The following is a 14,656-nucleotide window of genomic DNA, read 5'->3' as shown; positions in this document are numbered from 1 at the left end:
GCAGCGACACTGATGGAAGGGGCTGAGCTGGCAGGATGAGTCCCTCTGAAGCCTGCCCCCCTTCACCCTCCTCTCACCTGCTCGCTGCACATGGCTGCGCTGCGGCTGCTGGTCTCTATGCTGAGTATAATTGAAAGGGGGGTGAAAGTGGCACGGGGTGGGAGAGCGGGATCTATGACGTCCCGCTAGCCCACTGCGGGACTGTCCCAGGAGCAGCTGTGTTGAGGGAAGTCCTGTTGCCCCGCAACCGTTTCTGACTCATAAAGCACCATGATTGGCTCACCCTGTCCTGCCTCCCTCAACCCAGAGCCGAATCTCAATCGCCCAGCCGCCCGCAAACCCCAGGGTTTGGGGAGGCTGAGAGAGGAAATGGGCGTGTCCATGAGAAGCACCGCCCTCCATGGAATTGTGAGTACCTGGTGGGGAGAGCATTGCAGAGCAGATCACGCGCCTCTTCTCTCTCCTTGTGGTCCTGCCTGGTCTTGATTGCTGCAGGCAGTAGATTGTAGTCCTATCTAAAAGGTGCCGGAACGCCGTTCTGGTGCGTTCTATTAGAAAAAAAGCCCTGCCTGTATCTGTAATAAATAAATAAATAATTTTAAAAAAAAATAGAATATTAGGGTGTTTCTAGTAAATTTGTGTTCATTGTTGGCAGCGCGTAGTCCAAGTTATTTCTCATGTTCATCAGCAATTTGGGCTTCTGTTGTGGAGATATTGCAATTTCTCATTACCACAGTGACTAGTACCATGGCTAGAGGTATTTGTTCCGGTGAGTAGGATAGGATTACAGCCTCTTACTGAACACAATGGGCTGACTTCTAACTAAAATAAATAACACCATTTTCAAACATCTCTAATTGTGATTACTACACTCTGTGCCTAAGAAAAATGCGAATCACCTCCCAGATAGCTCACTCATTTCTATTATAGTTTCATATGGTATAGGTGTGACAAGTGCCTAACGGCTGTGAATAGTGATGAAACTAGGCATGCTGGGAAGTGTAGTTGGTATCGCTGCCATTTTACATAGTGGAAGGAAAGACTGATAGGGAACTATTTCTGCTTTGAGACTGAATGTCGCTAAAAAGTCACCATTTTCCTCCCCTCCCCATGCTCCCCACTTCAGCTGCCTTTCTCGAGTTAAACTGGATTCTGTTTTATACAGCAGGGTGACAAAAGCAATAGCAGCAGTGTTTGACTTTCAAAATCTGTTTGAATCCGTACCCACAATAGATCGACACCAGCTGTTGTGGGGTGGTTGAGAATAGCTTTACTGCTTTCTGCTTCTATAAAAAATAGGAATACAGTAATAAAACCTGGCTACATGTGTGATCCAAATCTCAGGGGCCAGGAGGGAGCAGAATTGCTCCCAAAAGTGCTTGATGGGGTACCTACAGTCTCATCTAGGAACTCTGTGCAGTGGTGAAAACACTGAAGTTGGGGAGGCTTCTGAAAAAGTGCTTGGTCATTTTCTTGAGCTGCATTTGCTTGAGCTGCGCTCTTGGCAGACTAAAGTACAAGCAGTTCCATTGCACATTTCCATATTTTTATCCCCTGTGAAACGTATATTTAGGGCACCTGTATCTAATATATGGGAAGTACCTCTGATTACTGAAGTGCTTACGTGTGTGTGTGTGTGTGTGTGTGTGTGTGTGTGTGAATGCACCGTTATGTATTTCAACAGTATATGGTCAATCAAGGGAAAAACTGCAGTTGGTGCCTATTGAACCACACTTCTGCTCCCAAAGGCTTCCTTAGACGTCTCATGCAGAATGAAAGAGAATGCAGGAAGATTGAAGGCAGCAGAAGGATGGAGAACATTCTGTATTTGATGCCTTTCAACTCTTATATCTGCAGAGTTAGATCATTCTGGGTAGTGTTAACACCATAAAATAAGGCACACAGTGTAGTAATGTTGCCTTTTATTAGACTAAACAAACATTGACTTTAGGCTTTCAAGTGTCACAGTAAAAATGTCTTATCTATAATGTTTTGATGTCATAAAACAGAATCTAAAGTTGCAGTTGTTTAAAAAACTATTTACTTATCAGATTGCATTTTGGACAGTTGTATCAAAATTGGTGGTGGATTATTTTACAGCAGCAAAAGCCACTATGGCTGCTCAAGTAGTGCATTTTTGCAACATATTAAAAGTTGAAGTATTTGAGTCATAGGATTCTGGGGAAAAAAATTTATGCTGGACGGTATTTTCTCTTGGGGTGAGTTCATAGACAGAGTTTTCAGTGAAGGTGGGGCATAACTTGAAAGTGGGATGGAAGAAGAGCAGGAAAGATGCTTGGATCCCAAGATTTTCTATGGAAGAAGAAATGTGATGGGCATGGGGGGAAAAAGCAACAATTTCTGGTATTACATTCTGGAAGAAGGCAAGTTGGAGGCTGTCTTGATAACAACTGCATAGCAAAAGGCCAAATTTTAAAACATGCTGCTGGTGGTGTTAACTGTATTCTGGCTTTTCTTTGTGTCATTCATGTGCTCTGGCTTTGCCATGAGTGAGCTTGGTGAACTGAAATGTTACTCTTTCTCAATTTCTTAGAACAAATACTTTAATTTCAAGTTATTGATATCTCAAAACTCATTCCTTTTAGACCAATCAACTTGTTCGTAGTTAAGTGGGTTTGATATTAATTCAGAGCCTCGTCATATTTTACTTTTTTGAATTTGTGAGAAATTGGAGATACCGTAATTCACTCTGGGCTACTAAGAGCGCAATCCTAGGATTGCGCTGGATCGGTGCAAGTCCCTTGTGCCAGCCCTGTACTGTCTTAAACGTGCAGTAAGGCATGTTTATGCTGACTTGTGAGTCAGCTGGGCTGGCGCACATCTGTGTGCCGGCCCACGGAGGCCAGATATGGTCGTTGCACCAACACAGAGAGGTGAGTTCGCACCAGCCTCCCTAAAATGGTGTGGGGGTTTGGGGAGGGCGGGCGGGGGGGGAGGGTGGAACTGGGGTGTTCTGGGGCAGAGGGAGGGTGATGGGTGGGCTGGTGGGTGGACTGGGCCTATGAGGGGGGTGATGCCAGGATCCAGCACTTAGGCTAGATCTGTCCCCCTGGGCGGCCTGGGGGCTGCTGCATTACTCTGGGGAAGGAGAATTGATTCCCGTTGCCAGCCCTGCTCTGGATGCAGCACAGGCCAGCTGGCCTACCTGCTGCAGGGCTGGTTAGGATTGGGCTGTAACAGATTTCTGTAAAATGGATTATGGGGTAGGCTTTCAAAATCTGTATATACCTTCATGGGTTGTACTTTCCCAATATCGGGAGGATGAAATGTCCTCTTTGACATCCTGGATCAAGGACTGCAAGTCATCATTTGCAGAATTGTCCTTCAGTGCTTGATATGAAAGGAGTGTAGTATGTAGTCTACACGTAACCAACTGGAGAAGCAGATTAATCTGTGGTGATGCTTCAGTTTGCTTATTTTGAGGTAAATATAGTACATTTTGAAGGCTAAATTGAAAATTGTCCTGGCCAACTTTTGTGAGTGAAATAGAATTGAATTATCAAAAACTACCAATACTAAGTTTAAGCATTGTTTCTTTTCTCCCTCCAGACAGACATGGACTATGTAAATGGCGTTGTATCAAGTCTAGAAAAAGAGTAAGTTTTATTTTACATAAGCTGTTGGTGCAATATTTTGAAGGCCAATCGTGTCTTACAGTTCTGAATTTCAGAAATAATAATTGCACGTATATGTAGGTTGTATGTTATGGTAAATTACATGGAGGAATTAAGTAGGCTCGCTTGTAAAACTGCAAATGGGATTAAAGGATTCAGTCTTCCATAAATGGATTATGTGGGCATGAAATAAATGGATTGCATGGCTGGTGAAGCTACTATTCTAGAAGTACACCTGTGCTAAAGTGGAGAAAAGACTGCCCAAGCACTGATGACATATTATGGTTTTAAATAATAGATTATGACTCAGGAATTACAGCCTGACCCAAAGAGCACTGTGAGTGTACCTAAAGAACTTCAGCCACTGTAGGGTGCTTGACTGATATTTCCTTCTGGCTGCTCTGTTGGATTCTGTATCAATGGATTCACCAATGAGGGGGTTTTCAAAAGAGGTAGGAAATTACTGTGGGAGTGTGTGCATAGAAGGCAGCTCACAAGTATTTGAATTCCAGGTAACTTATATTCATGTGTTTGTATCAGTAGATTTGAGAGAGTGATTTACCCAGTGGTGTTGCTAAATGCTTACGAGTCCAACATATAGTCTCTACTATATCACATTGCAGGTAGATGAATGAACCTGGGAGAACTGTAGCCTCATGCGTTCCTTTTCCCATCACCTCTCCTCTTCATGAGAAGAGTGTCAAAGCTTCTATTTGGTTGAAGTAAACCACAATTCCATGTTCATGTGCAACATGGAACTGAGCTAAATGAAAGCAAAACCTTTCATTCTTCTACTCTCTCATGAAAAAAGGGAGGAGGAATGCCATGGCCCACCCATGCATGTTTTCATAGCAGGAGAACATGGTTTCTCATAGCATCTGAATCTGCCCTGGATGTCCAGAATACAGTGGTCCCTCACCGTCCTTGGTCTCTTGGTCCCAGCATCCACAGATTTGACCAGGGACAGTCTTTGGCACTCCTAGAAGCCACTTCTGGGTTGCGCCAGAGGCACTTCTGAGTTTCTCCAATACCCACGACCCTGTTCCTTGGCCCTGGTGAACCTCAGAATGCACTGTGAAAGTGTTTGGGGAAACAGGGCCAAGGGTGGGGGTTTGGGGCCTCAGCGTGTCTTGGAAGTGGCTTCTGGGAGTGCCAGAGGCTGCCCTGTAGCAGGTATGTTATATGATGCTAAGGAAAGGAATGCCTTTAAAAACTTTTTTACTTTTCAAAACATTTTTAACACGGACCCTAGTATCTGTGGATATTGGTGGCTGCAGTGGGGGGGAGGAATGGATTCCCTCGTGGATACTGAGGTACTACTGTATAGTGTTTCCCAAAATATAAAATAATTGAGTTGAATCTTTTCATGATACAGGTTTTCTACAGAAATCAGTTCTGGCTTGGTGGAAGTAATAGCCCCACCTGCATCTTATTATCCTGACTTGACAAACTTAAAAGAGACATTTGGAGACTCAAAAGAGAGAGTCAGGTAAGTGTGTTCTTTAAGTTTTGGGATGTGAGTCTGTATGTGGGGGGAGATTTACCTTTGTAGATATCATCAGAAGATCGCTGTGAGCTGGCAGGCTTCAGCTAACTTATGTATCATATTAATGATCATGATGCATGCCAAATTGGGTGAACATATTGCATGTATTGTATATGCTATGCTTCAGGAATTTGTTATAGTGGATACATGTGTATGTATGTAGATTTGGTAGTTTTTATACTCTGCTGAATCCAACATGTTGGTATGATACTGTAAGTACATCTGTACCCCCCTCCCTGCACCACAGTCCCAATCCAACTTGGGGGGGGGGGGCGCTGTGACTGCTATTTTGATATTTTAAGAAAACTCAGTAGACCTGCTCACAGATCTTATTTTTGTATATTCTATTTTAAAATTGTAATACCTTGCCTTTTCAGTCTCTGAAAAGGAAGCTCAAGGTGGCTTACAAATTAAAAGCAAAACAGAAACATCTTCTGTACCCCTTGTAGTTTCGTCTATATGTCAATGGCAGAGAGACCCACTCTTCCCCCCCAAAAAAGACGTGTTGGAATGACTCATGTCTCTCTACAGAATTGCCCTTGGCAAGAGTTGTACATGTAGACTTCCTTTGTGCTGTTCAAGAGTATTTTTGGCAGCAGAAGCCAGAGGACACAAGAACTAACCCAGGGCAAACAGGAGAATTTGTGTGGGTAATGGGAAATGAGTGCAGCGAAGGACTCTAGGGAGCTGCTGGGAGGGGTGATGGCCTTAGTGGATTCAGTCTGCTTAGGCTCTCCCATGACATGTCTCACAGGAACGAAAGGCTGATGCTGCTTCTGTTCTGGTTACTTGCCAGTAGTAGGGAGAGAAGAAGGAGATGTGCCTTACCACTTCTCCCTTTCCCATTCCTGCTGTGTGTGTACTTCACATACTGCACTCTTCAGTTCCTACAAGGATTTTAATCTAGGAAGTTATCAAACGATATTTCATTTCAGATGGCGGACAAAGCAAAATCTGGATTACTGTTTCCTTATGATGTATGCACAGGAAAAAGGTGTTTACTATATTCAGGTAAATTATATTTTCATGTTGAAAGTTGTGAAAAATGAATAACTAAAAAGTGGCAAGAGCTCACAGTGATGGGTATGACATATACAGTTTACAGGTTATTAGTATATGTATAATTTAGGCATAATATTTGAGAATTACTAATATACATAAGTTGTTGGATGTATTGATGAAATCTGAAATCAAGGCACCTGAGTGATGCTTTCGTTTATCTTTTTTGGGAGGAGGTAAGCTTAGGCAAATTTTTATTTTGTATATGTTGAAATTATGACTGTTTAATTTTAAAATAAAAATGCATTATTTCAAAGTTTTAATATCAGACAATGATCCTCTGACCCCCTTCTAGACTTTTAATATCAGACTTTGTTTATGTCAGAAAGATCCATAATTGCCATGATTGTGCTCTGTAAACATGGGTTAGCCCAGGGGTGTCAAACATTAGGTCCGGTGGCCAGATGCGTCCCGCGGAAGCTTTTTATCCGGCCCTCAGGCTCTCAGCTGCTGAGCAGTGCTGAGGTGTTATTGCTGCAAGGGCAGCCCACCTGAAAATTGGGCTCTATTATATCTGCCTTGGATTAAAGTCTGAGGATAAATCTGACGACCAAAGAAAGGCGGTATATAAATACCTGTATAAATAAATATCTTGAAATATGATCAAGGTTTGTGTATTTTCTCTTCTGTCATTTGCAGCTAATGAGTTCCTAAGTGAGAAAAAGTGCTTATTTTTGGTTATGAACTGTTTCATGACATCACTTCCTGCCTACTGACATCACTTCTGGCCCTCGACAGGCATCATGAATGCTGTCCGACCCTCGAGTTTGACACCCGTGGGTTAGCCCATCACATGTGGCTTCAATAAGGCCACAGTAAAAGGAGAAAAATGCACATGCCAAGTTTCACATAAGCTGACTCTAATTCACTTCTGTAAAGCCAAGTAGCTGTGTTGCCTATTGCTAGATTAGGATTTAAACATAATCTTGTAATAGCTACAGAGCTGCACAATTGTTGAGTGTGTGTGTGTGTGTGTGTGTGTGTTGGGGGGGGGGTTAGATCAGCACTGAAAGCCCAAATTAACATTGAAGTCTTTTAGTGACTCAGTTCAGAAAATCACTAAGTCAATTGCTTATTGCTAATCGAGAATGGAAAGGGAGGATTTGGGCAGGAGGTAGTGTGTAGGTCTTTGGGGTACTCTTGATTGCTAGACTAGGACTTGGCAATGGAGGAGCTTGGTGACTGGGCCAGGCCAGTGAGTGTAGTACTTAAGGCTTTTTCACACAGTTACAGCCCAATCTAACCTGCGCTGGATTAGGCAGGCCAACTGGCCTGTGCCATATCCAGTGCAGGGTTGGAGGTGGCTGTGGCAATGTCCAGCCACCATGATGGGGCTACTCGGATCTGTGCCAGCTAAATTTCTGATGCACATCCAAGCAGCTCAGTGTAAGGCTGGTCTACTGGGGGGTGGGGGTATGAGGATTTGGCCTAAATGCTGGAGGCCAGTTCCACCCTCCTCCTGAGTCTGGTCTGCCCAAGGGCTTGCTTGCTGCCCTCCCTCCCCTCACCCCAAAATGCCCTCCCCCACCCTCTTCAAACATCTTTGTAGCTGCATGTAGTCATAGTTTTTATTTGACCCTAATAACTACAGGTAATTGGAGATAAAATGCTTTCAACAAGGGCAGGAAGGTTAACATCCTTTGTGAAAATAACTTCAGTAGTAATTACACACACAGAGACGCTTTTAAAATGCAAATCAGTTTCTTGTTTCTTTTTTTCAACCCTTAGGTTAAGCGTCTCAAAATAAAATTTTAACAAACCAAGGCTGCCTTTCTCATCTATGTCTTGCAATTGCCTCTCTGCAGTTGCACTGGGGACAAATGGGGCAGGTTTGAAATGTGTTCTGCCGGTGGTTTTTTTCCCATTTCACCTCTTTGTTTTGCTAGTCTTGCTTTAATGAACTGTTTTGTTCTGTTAGCTTGAGGACGACATCGTTGTCAAGCAGAATTATTTCAGCACAATAAAAAATTTTGCGCTTCAATTGTCTTCTGAGGATTGGATGATTCTAGAATTTTCTCAGCTGGGGTTCATTGGTAAGAAAAATACCTTGTTAGAAGGTCTGAAAAGGGGGTGGAGGGAGCACATTCTGGCTTCAGTTCTTGGGACACATTAACAAAATACAGATATGCAATGAACTGGATATTGTAACATTTCTAATATAATTCCATGTGGTGTTAATAGATGTTTGTGATTGAATTCAGCTGTTGAAAATTGGGAATGATTTTATAGTCATGACTGCCATTCTGAAACAAATCACAAACTTGTAAGTTTTAATGAATGACTTTCAACCACCTAATGTATTTCACATGAAAGTTAGGCTGTGTGAAAACTGATGCTCTGTTTTGAGGGGGGTTCATAATAACTTGCTCACAGCTAACAACTTAGATTTTTTCTTTGACAAACTTTACCTTGAAAAACTTTGAACACTCAGGGTTGTAGTCTAACCTACTATAATGGAGTGCAGAGCCCTTTTGGTTCTTGGGAGGAGCACTCTGCTCACGTAAAGATTCCTTCCATGAGCAGAAGGGAGTTCTTCCCAGAAGGATAATTCCACTTGTTGAACAAAAGAAGGTTCTCTCAATGGTCCATGGACAGGAAAGGCTACAATCTTAAATCAAATTTCACTGTTATATATTTGTTAAGGAAGCAGGAATAGACCCTGGGCCTTTCCTGACTACAGGTGTTACTTATGTTTCATTAACAGCATTATATTCCCATGTAGAAGAGACCTGTCATAGTTCTGTCATATGGGCCTGTCATAGTCCTTTTCCCTAATGGCACATTGGACATGGCCACTGGTACCAGTACTAAGAATCCAAGTGCTACCACTTTTAATGGTACCAAGGGTTCATGTTAAAATGAATGGAGCAGCTCTTGTGGAGAGGAACTCCACCTGCACATTGGGGCTCCTGAACATGTAGAAAAATTTAATTATCAGAGTGAAGGATGATTCTAAGGAGCTTGAAAGCTGCATTTCGGCCACAAAACTATGAAATACAACCTTAAATGTTGAGAACTTAATTCTGAGACTCTTCGTTTTTAAAAGATTTTTAGGCATGCTAGAAGAACAAAAAAGTGTGGTGTCAGTGATTGGATATGAGCCAAGGAGCAAGACCTAACAGAGTTCACCTAGCCAGAATGACCCCTGAACCCTCAATGACTAGTGTTCGTTCCCAGTGCACCATAAACGAGCAGGTGTTGTCATTGGGAGATCAGTACAGGGTTTTTACCTTAGCCTCCAGTGATCCAGCACTGGTAGTGCATGATGTAGTCGGCTTTTGTTAGATGTCTAAAAGCCAAGGAAGCACCTAAGTAGCACTACACACAACTGTAGCGATCCCACAACTGAGGCTTCACGATCCCATTGGGGTCCTGACCCTAAGGTTGAAGAACACTGGTCTACATGCTTCACATCTGCTTCCCCCCTCCCCCCCAAAAGATGCCATTACGAGGTTTTGGCAAAATTTTAAAGACAAAATTCACTAAATCTTTAGTGCAGAGTTTGAGTAGAAGATACTATAATCCCTTAGGATTTTCAGTTGATACCATTTTATACAAAATAACAGTAGTTGCCTGTTTGTGAAGGCAGGTTGGATTTACAAATACAAAGCCTTGGACCATTGCTGACTATACATTGTGTGCATTGTGTTATTGCAGGTAAAATGTTCCAGTCCCCAGATATTACTCTCATTGTAGAGTTTATATTTATGTTTTATAAGGAGAAGCCAATTGACTGGCTCTTGGATCACATTCTTTGGGTGAAAGTTTGTAATCCTGAGAAAGATGCAGTAAGTTTTTATTTGTCTGTTTCAGAATTTTAAATATTTAAATATTAAATATTTCTGCCATATGCTGTATCTGTTGCATGAATGTATGAAACCACACACAAAAAGAATGGCAGAATTGTCTTGCGTAGCCAAACAGAAGCACTTCTTATACTATGAAATCTGTGGGAAATTATGAATTGTCCACTAGGCTATGCAAAATATTTTGGGAACTGCTCCATGTTTTTTTGTGTGACTTAAGTATGTACTACAAAAGCAATGGGCAAAAGCCACTTTCTCATTTCTTTTGATTTGGAAGCTGAAATTGATATTAGGGTGATGCTACACATTTTCAATTTCATTCTCCTTTGTTTTACATACTGTTTTCATTATCTGCCTGACACTTCTTTGTAACTGTTCTCCCTTGTTTCTAGTAATTGACTGTAATGGAGAAATAACATCTTTAAGGTGAACATGTATTTTTTCAGGTTAACTTGTAAAAACTCCTGTAAAACTTGTTCACAGAGATTCACCCATTGTGAAAAGAGCTTTTCTGGTTTAAGTACTACATATTGGTCTCCTGGTTACACAACTGTGACAGTACACCGAGAGCATCTGTGGTGAATGTCAGCTTTTGTCATAGGCTAATGTTTGGGTTACATAGGTCAGTTGTGGTATTCCTTAAAGTCAAGATTAAGTTAGAAATGTTTGCCTAACTTTATATATAGACTGTGCAGCAGTACCTTGCCTCTCTGTCCTGCTCTTCCTCTCATCAGTGTTTATACTGATGTTTGTCTTGCTAATCACACTGTTCAAATGCTGTTCCTTATCAGCTACATTGGTGGAATCAAAGTAAAATATATAGTAGATTTGGAGGAAATGCACTGTTTTGTGTGCTTGTGTCCAGTATGAAGTTACTGTCACTCTTTGATAGATCCTTTGTGTCATCCTCCCATTTATTTACTTTTTGGGCAATGGTAAGGTGTTTTACTTTTCATTCTAAATTAAAGTCAGAGCATTACCTCAACCAAATAACCCTACCAGGCTACTGAAGATTGGTATTGAATGCAACACAGGACTTGGAAAATCTACTTGGGGTCATGACTAATGAAGATACTTAATAGCTGATGATCTGTTTTAGTGAAAGACTTTCTTCCTATTTTTTCCTTCAAGAAACATTGTGATCGACAGAAATCAAATCTAAGAATACGCTTCAGGCCTTCCCTTTTCCAGCATGTTGGCCTGCACTCCTCCTTAGCTGGGAAGATTCAAAAACTTACGGTGAGTCCTAAAAATGTGGCATTCTTCCTTCCTCATAAGACCGGATTTTCAGAACTTATATATTTACTTCAGTGTGAAGAAAGTGTGTTAAATTATACAGTACAATTTTCTCCAGAATTAAGAATCCAATACACATGTCTTTGTCCAAATTGTTATCATGATGTTGATTTCTCTGGTTGAAATTTGGCTGCAGAAGCAAATGGTTGGTTGGCAACCTTCAGTCTCAAAAGACTATGGTATAAGCCTACAGCACGCAGTATTCCCAGGCGGTCTCCCATCCAAGTACTAACCAGGCCTGACCCTGCTTAGCTTCCAAGATCAGACAAGATCAGGCATGTGCAGGGTATATTGTTCTTTCTTTTCTTGTACTTTTTGCAGCACAATCTTGTGCATGCCTACTCAGGAGTAAGTCCCATTGTGTTCGGTGAGGCTTGCTCCCATGAAAATGTGTATAGGATTGTATCCAAAGTGTCTCTTATAGTTTGGTGCAGCCCTAAATGTTCTTCTTTTATAACATTCTGGCTGTCTTTTGTTGAGGTACTAATGGTTTCTTATGTATGGCAATGCATGGAGAGTTGCTCCTTCCTTTTTTCTCTTCCATGCTTGGAGGGTGAATAGGAGTGGAAAAGGAACTGGGAGATTAGGGAGGAGAGAGGTGAGAGGTGGTCTAGAGTGTCCCAAGAAGCAGGATGCCTCCTTCTGTTCCTCCACAAGCTTGCATACCAGAAAGGAAGTGGAAACTGGGGAAAAGAGAAGTAGGGTGTGTGTGTGGTGGGTGGCTGCTGCAAAGACAAGCAGCAGTCAGTGAGGATGGCTGGATGGGCTGGTGGAGGGAGTGGTGGCAGGGGGCTTGTTGTCTCAGGCTTCCAAAGGTCTTGGGCTGTTGCTGTCATTGAGTGTTTAAGTCGCTTCTCTCAGAGAGAGGCCTTAACATGGGTGGGGATTTTGATGAGGGATAGATCATATCCTGTGTATACATCAGTTTTGGTCCCCAGTTAAAAGAATGTTAGAGAGAATGAGAGAGAATTTGTTTTGCCTGACACTTTGGAGCTAGTCATAGCAGTCAGTGTAAAATGACTATGTTAGAACCTATATAAATGGTTCTAAAAATGCAATCCAAATGTGAATTCTCATCATGAATCCATTGCAGTAAAAAGTTAATAAAATAAATGGTTTACTACAGGGCAGAGGGATTATACTTACCGCTATGGAGAAAATAAATACTTTGGTATTGAGTTTTTATTTAATTTACATTAGCAAACAGCCAATATAATAGCAGGAGAACAATAAAGCAGAGTTGGTGGTCAACTTAACTGCATGTCTTATCTCCCTTTTGATTAGGATAAAGACTTCCTGAAACCATTACTGCATAAAATTCACGTGAATCCACCTGCAGAGGTTTCCACAACATTAAAAGTCTACCAAGGACATGCACTTGAAAAAGCCTATATGGGTGAAGACTTTTTCTGGGCTGTTACACCAGTTGCTGGGGACTATATTCTGTTCAAATTTGACAAGCCGGTCAATATAGAAAGGTACATGTTCTTGTTTCTTTTCACTCTTCAAGAGAGCTTCCGCTGAATTGTGCCTTGGAGTCAATGTGATACAGCAGTAAACATTTAAAAATAGTTATTCATGATATGCAGTACAGTGGGGCATCTTTGAATACTTTTCTGTGAAGTAATTTCTGTATTTCAATTAGTAATCTATTACAATAAAAAATTAGGCTTAATGTAATGTTCAGGTACAAAATTCTCACATGTGCCTTTAAGAGTATTGTTTCCATGTAGCTATTAAATAAGTAGCTTCTCTTCTTGCAGAGTAGTTCCGTTATAGGAGAGCATGTGAATGTGTTAGGCTGGAACACAAAATTTCTGGTTCACAGATTTTCCTGAAGATCCAAATGGATTTTGCATCCAGGCCCAATATTTTCATGTATACATCTCTATGAGGATTCTTCTCAAAAGAGCATTCTGTTGAATTCAATCAGCAGGAGAGGAGATGAGAAAAGGGAGGGTTGGCCCCGAACATTTTGTCAAAGCTGTTTAAGGGACAGCTCTCCCGTGGTGTTTAAAGCAGTTTGTAGATAAATATTGTGCATGCTGTATGCAGATACTAGCTGACAGGGCTTATTAATCTGTTAGCAGGGCCTTTTTTTGTAATGGAACGCACCGGAACGGCGTTCTGGCACCTTTTTTCCCCCCCTCTACCTGTACCACCCCGCCCCCTTTTTTCCCTCCTCCTTGCCCCCACCTTTTTTCTCCTGCCTGCACCACCCTGCTCCACACTGCTGGCTAGGGAGGGATTCAAACCTCCAACCTTGTGCTCCACAGCCCAGCACTCTCTCCATTGGGCTATAGGAAAGCCTATTGTTAAAGTGTTCAGAACTAATATATATGGTCTTCAGCCCTTATATATATATATATTAAGGTGGGAAGGTGCTCCATGGCTGCAAAATATAAAGGTTGGTTGCTAGTTGCCAAAAGGGGGGCCAGTTGAGGCTGCAAAACTCCTCAAAGTTCAGTCCCAGGCAGGCTCTTTTTTGAACTTTTTTTTTTAAGTCCCAGGTAGGACTTAACCCACAGCCTCCAGCAGGGTGCTCACTCCAGGAGCTTAACTGTAGGTTAAGTCCTATCTGGAACTTAAAAAAAAAAAAAAAGTTCAAAAAAGCCTGCCTGGGACTGAACTTTGAGGAGTTTTGCAGCCTCAACTGGCCCCCCTTTTGGCAACTAGCAACCAACCTTTATATTTTGCAGCCATGGAGCACCTTCCCACCTTAATAAAAAAAAATATTGTTCCTCACTGGGATTTGAACTCCTAGCCTCTGGCTCCACAGACCTGCAGTTTAGCCACTGAGCCACCAGAGCTCTTAGGCTCAAAGTGTTTGGAACTAACACTTGAGGCACTGATGGCCACCAGCTGGGCTCAAGACCTTATATATTTGTTCTGAACACTTTAACTACTGTATAGGCTTTCCTATAGCCCAATGGAGAGAGTTTCCTATAGCCCAATGGAGCACCTCCCCACCTAAAAAAAAAATGGGGTGTTTCACTCCAGCTGTGGCAGGAGTGCTTTTGCTATCAGGGAGCTCACACGGGATGGATGGGTGTGTGTGTGTGTGTGTGTGCGCGCGCGCACGTGCGCATGTATAAAAAATGGTTTATAAATAAATAAATAAAAAGTTGTGAGTTCCTGCACCTATTTTTTTTACAAAAAAAGCACTGTCTGTTAGTGTTGTGCATATAACTCAAAGGGGATGTTTACCCTTGCCATCTTTGTATTTTTCATAAACAGTGCAAGATGCTTCTGCAGTCCACATCTGACACCCTAACCTGTTCTAGTTAGTACTCTACACCCTGAAACTTTCTTTC

General features: G+C 42.0%; 1 protein-coding gene across 1 annotated transcript in view; it reads left to right on the top strand.

Moving 5' to 3' along the window:
* MGAT4A (alpha-1,3-mannosyl-glycoprotein 4-beta-N-acetylglucosaminyltransferase A) overlaps positions 1 to 14,656 on the top strand; it is a 77,894-nt gene that overhangs the window by 50,226 nt on the left and 13,012 nt on the right. Inside the window, exons 6-12 of the mRNA XM_066621975.1 lie at positions 3,571 to 3,617; positions 5,011 to 5,124; positions 6,117 to 6,192; positions 8,159 to 8,273; positions 9,898 to 10,028; positions 11,178 to 11,285; positions 12,627 to 12,820. Coding sequence (XP_066478072.1) covers positions 3,571 to 3,617; positions 5,011 to 5,124; positions 6,117 to 6,192; positions 8,159 to 8,273; positions 9,898 to 10,028; positions 11,178 to 11,285; positions 12,627 to 12,820 — 785 coding nt within the window. The remainder of the gene's footprint in view (positions 1 to 3,570; positions 3,618 to 5,010; positions 5,125 to 6,116; positions 6,193 to 8,158; positions 8,274 to 9,897; positions 10,029 to 11,177; positions 11,286 to 12,626; positions 12,821 to 14,656) is intronic.

The sequence above is a fragment of the Tiliqua scincoides genome, chromosome 3 (assembly GCF_035046505.1).
Source record: "Tiliqua scincoides isolate rTilSci1 chromosome 3, rTilSci1.hap2, whole genome shotgun sequence".
Lineage (NCBI taxonomy): Eukaryota > Metazoa > Chordata > Lepidosauria > Squamata > Scincidae > Tiliqua > Tiliqua scincoides.
This window is presented reverse-complemented; position numbering and strand designations above follow the sequence as displayed.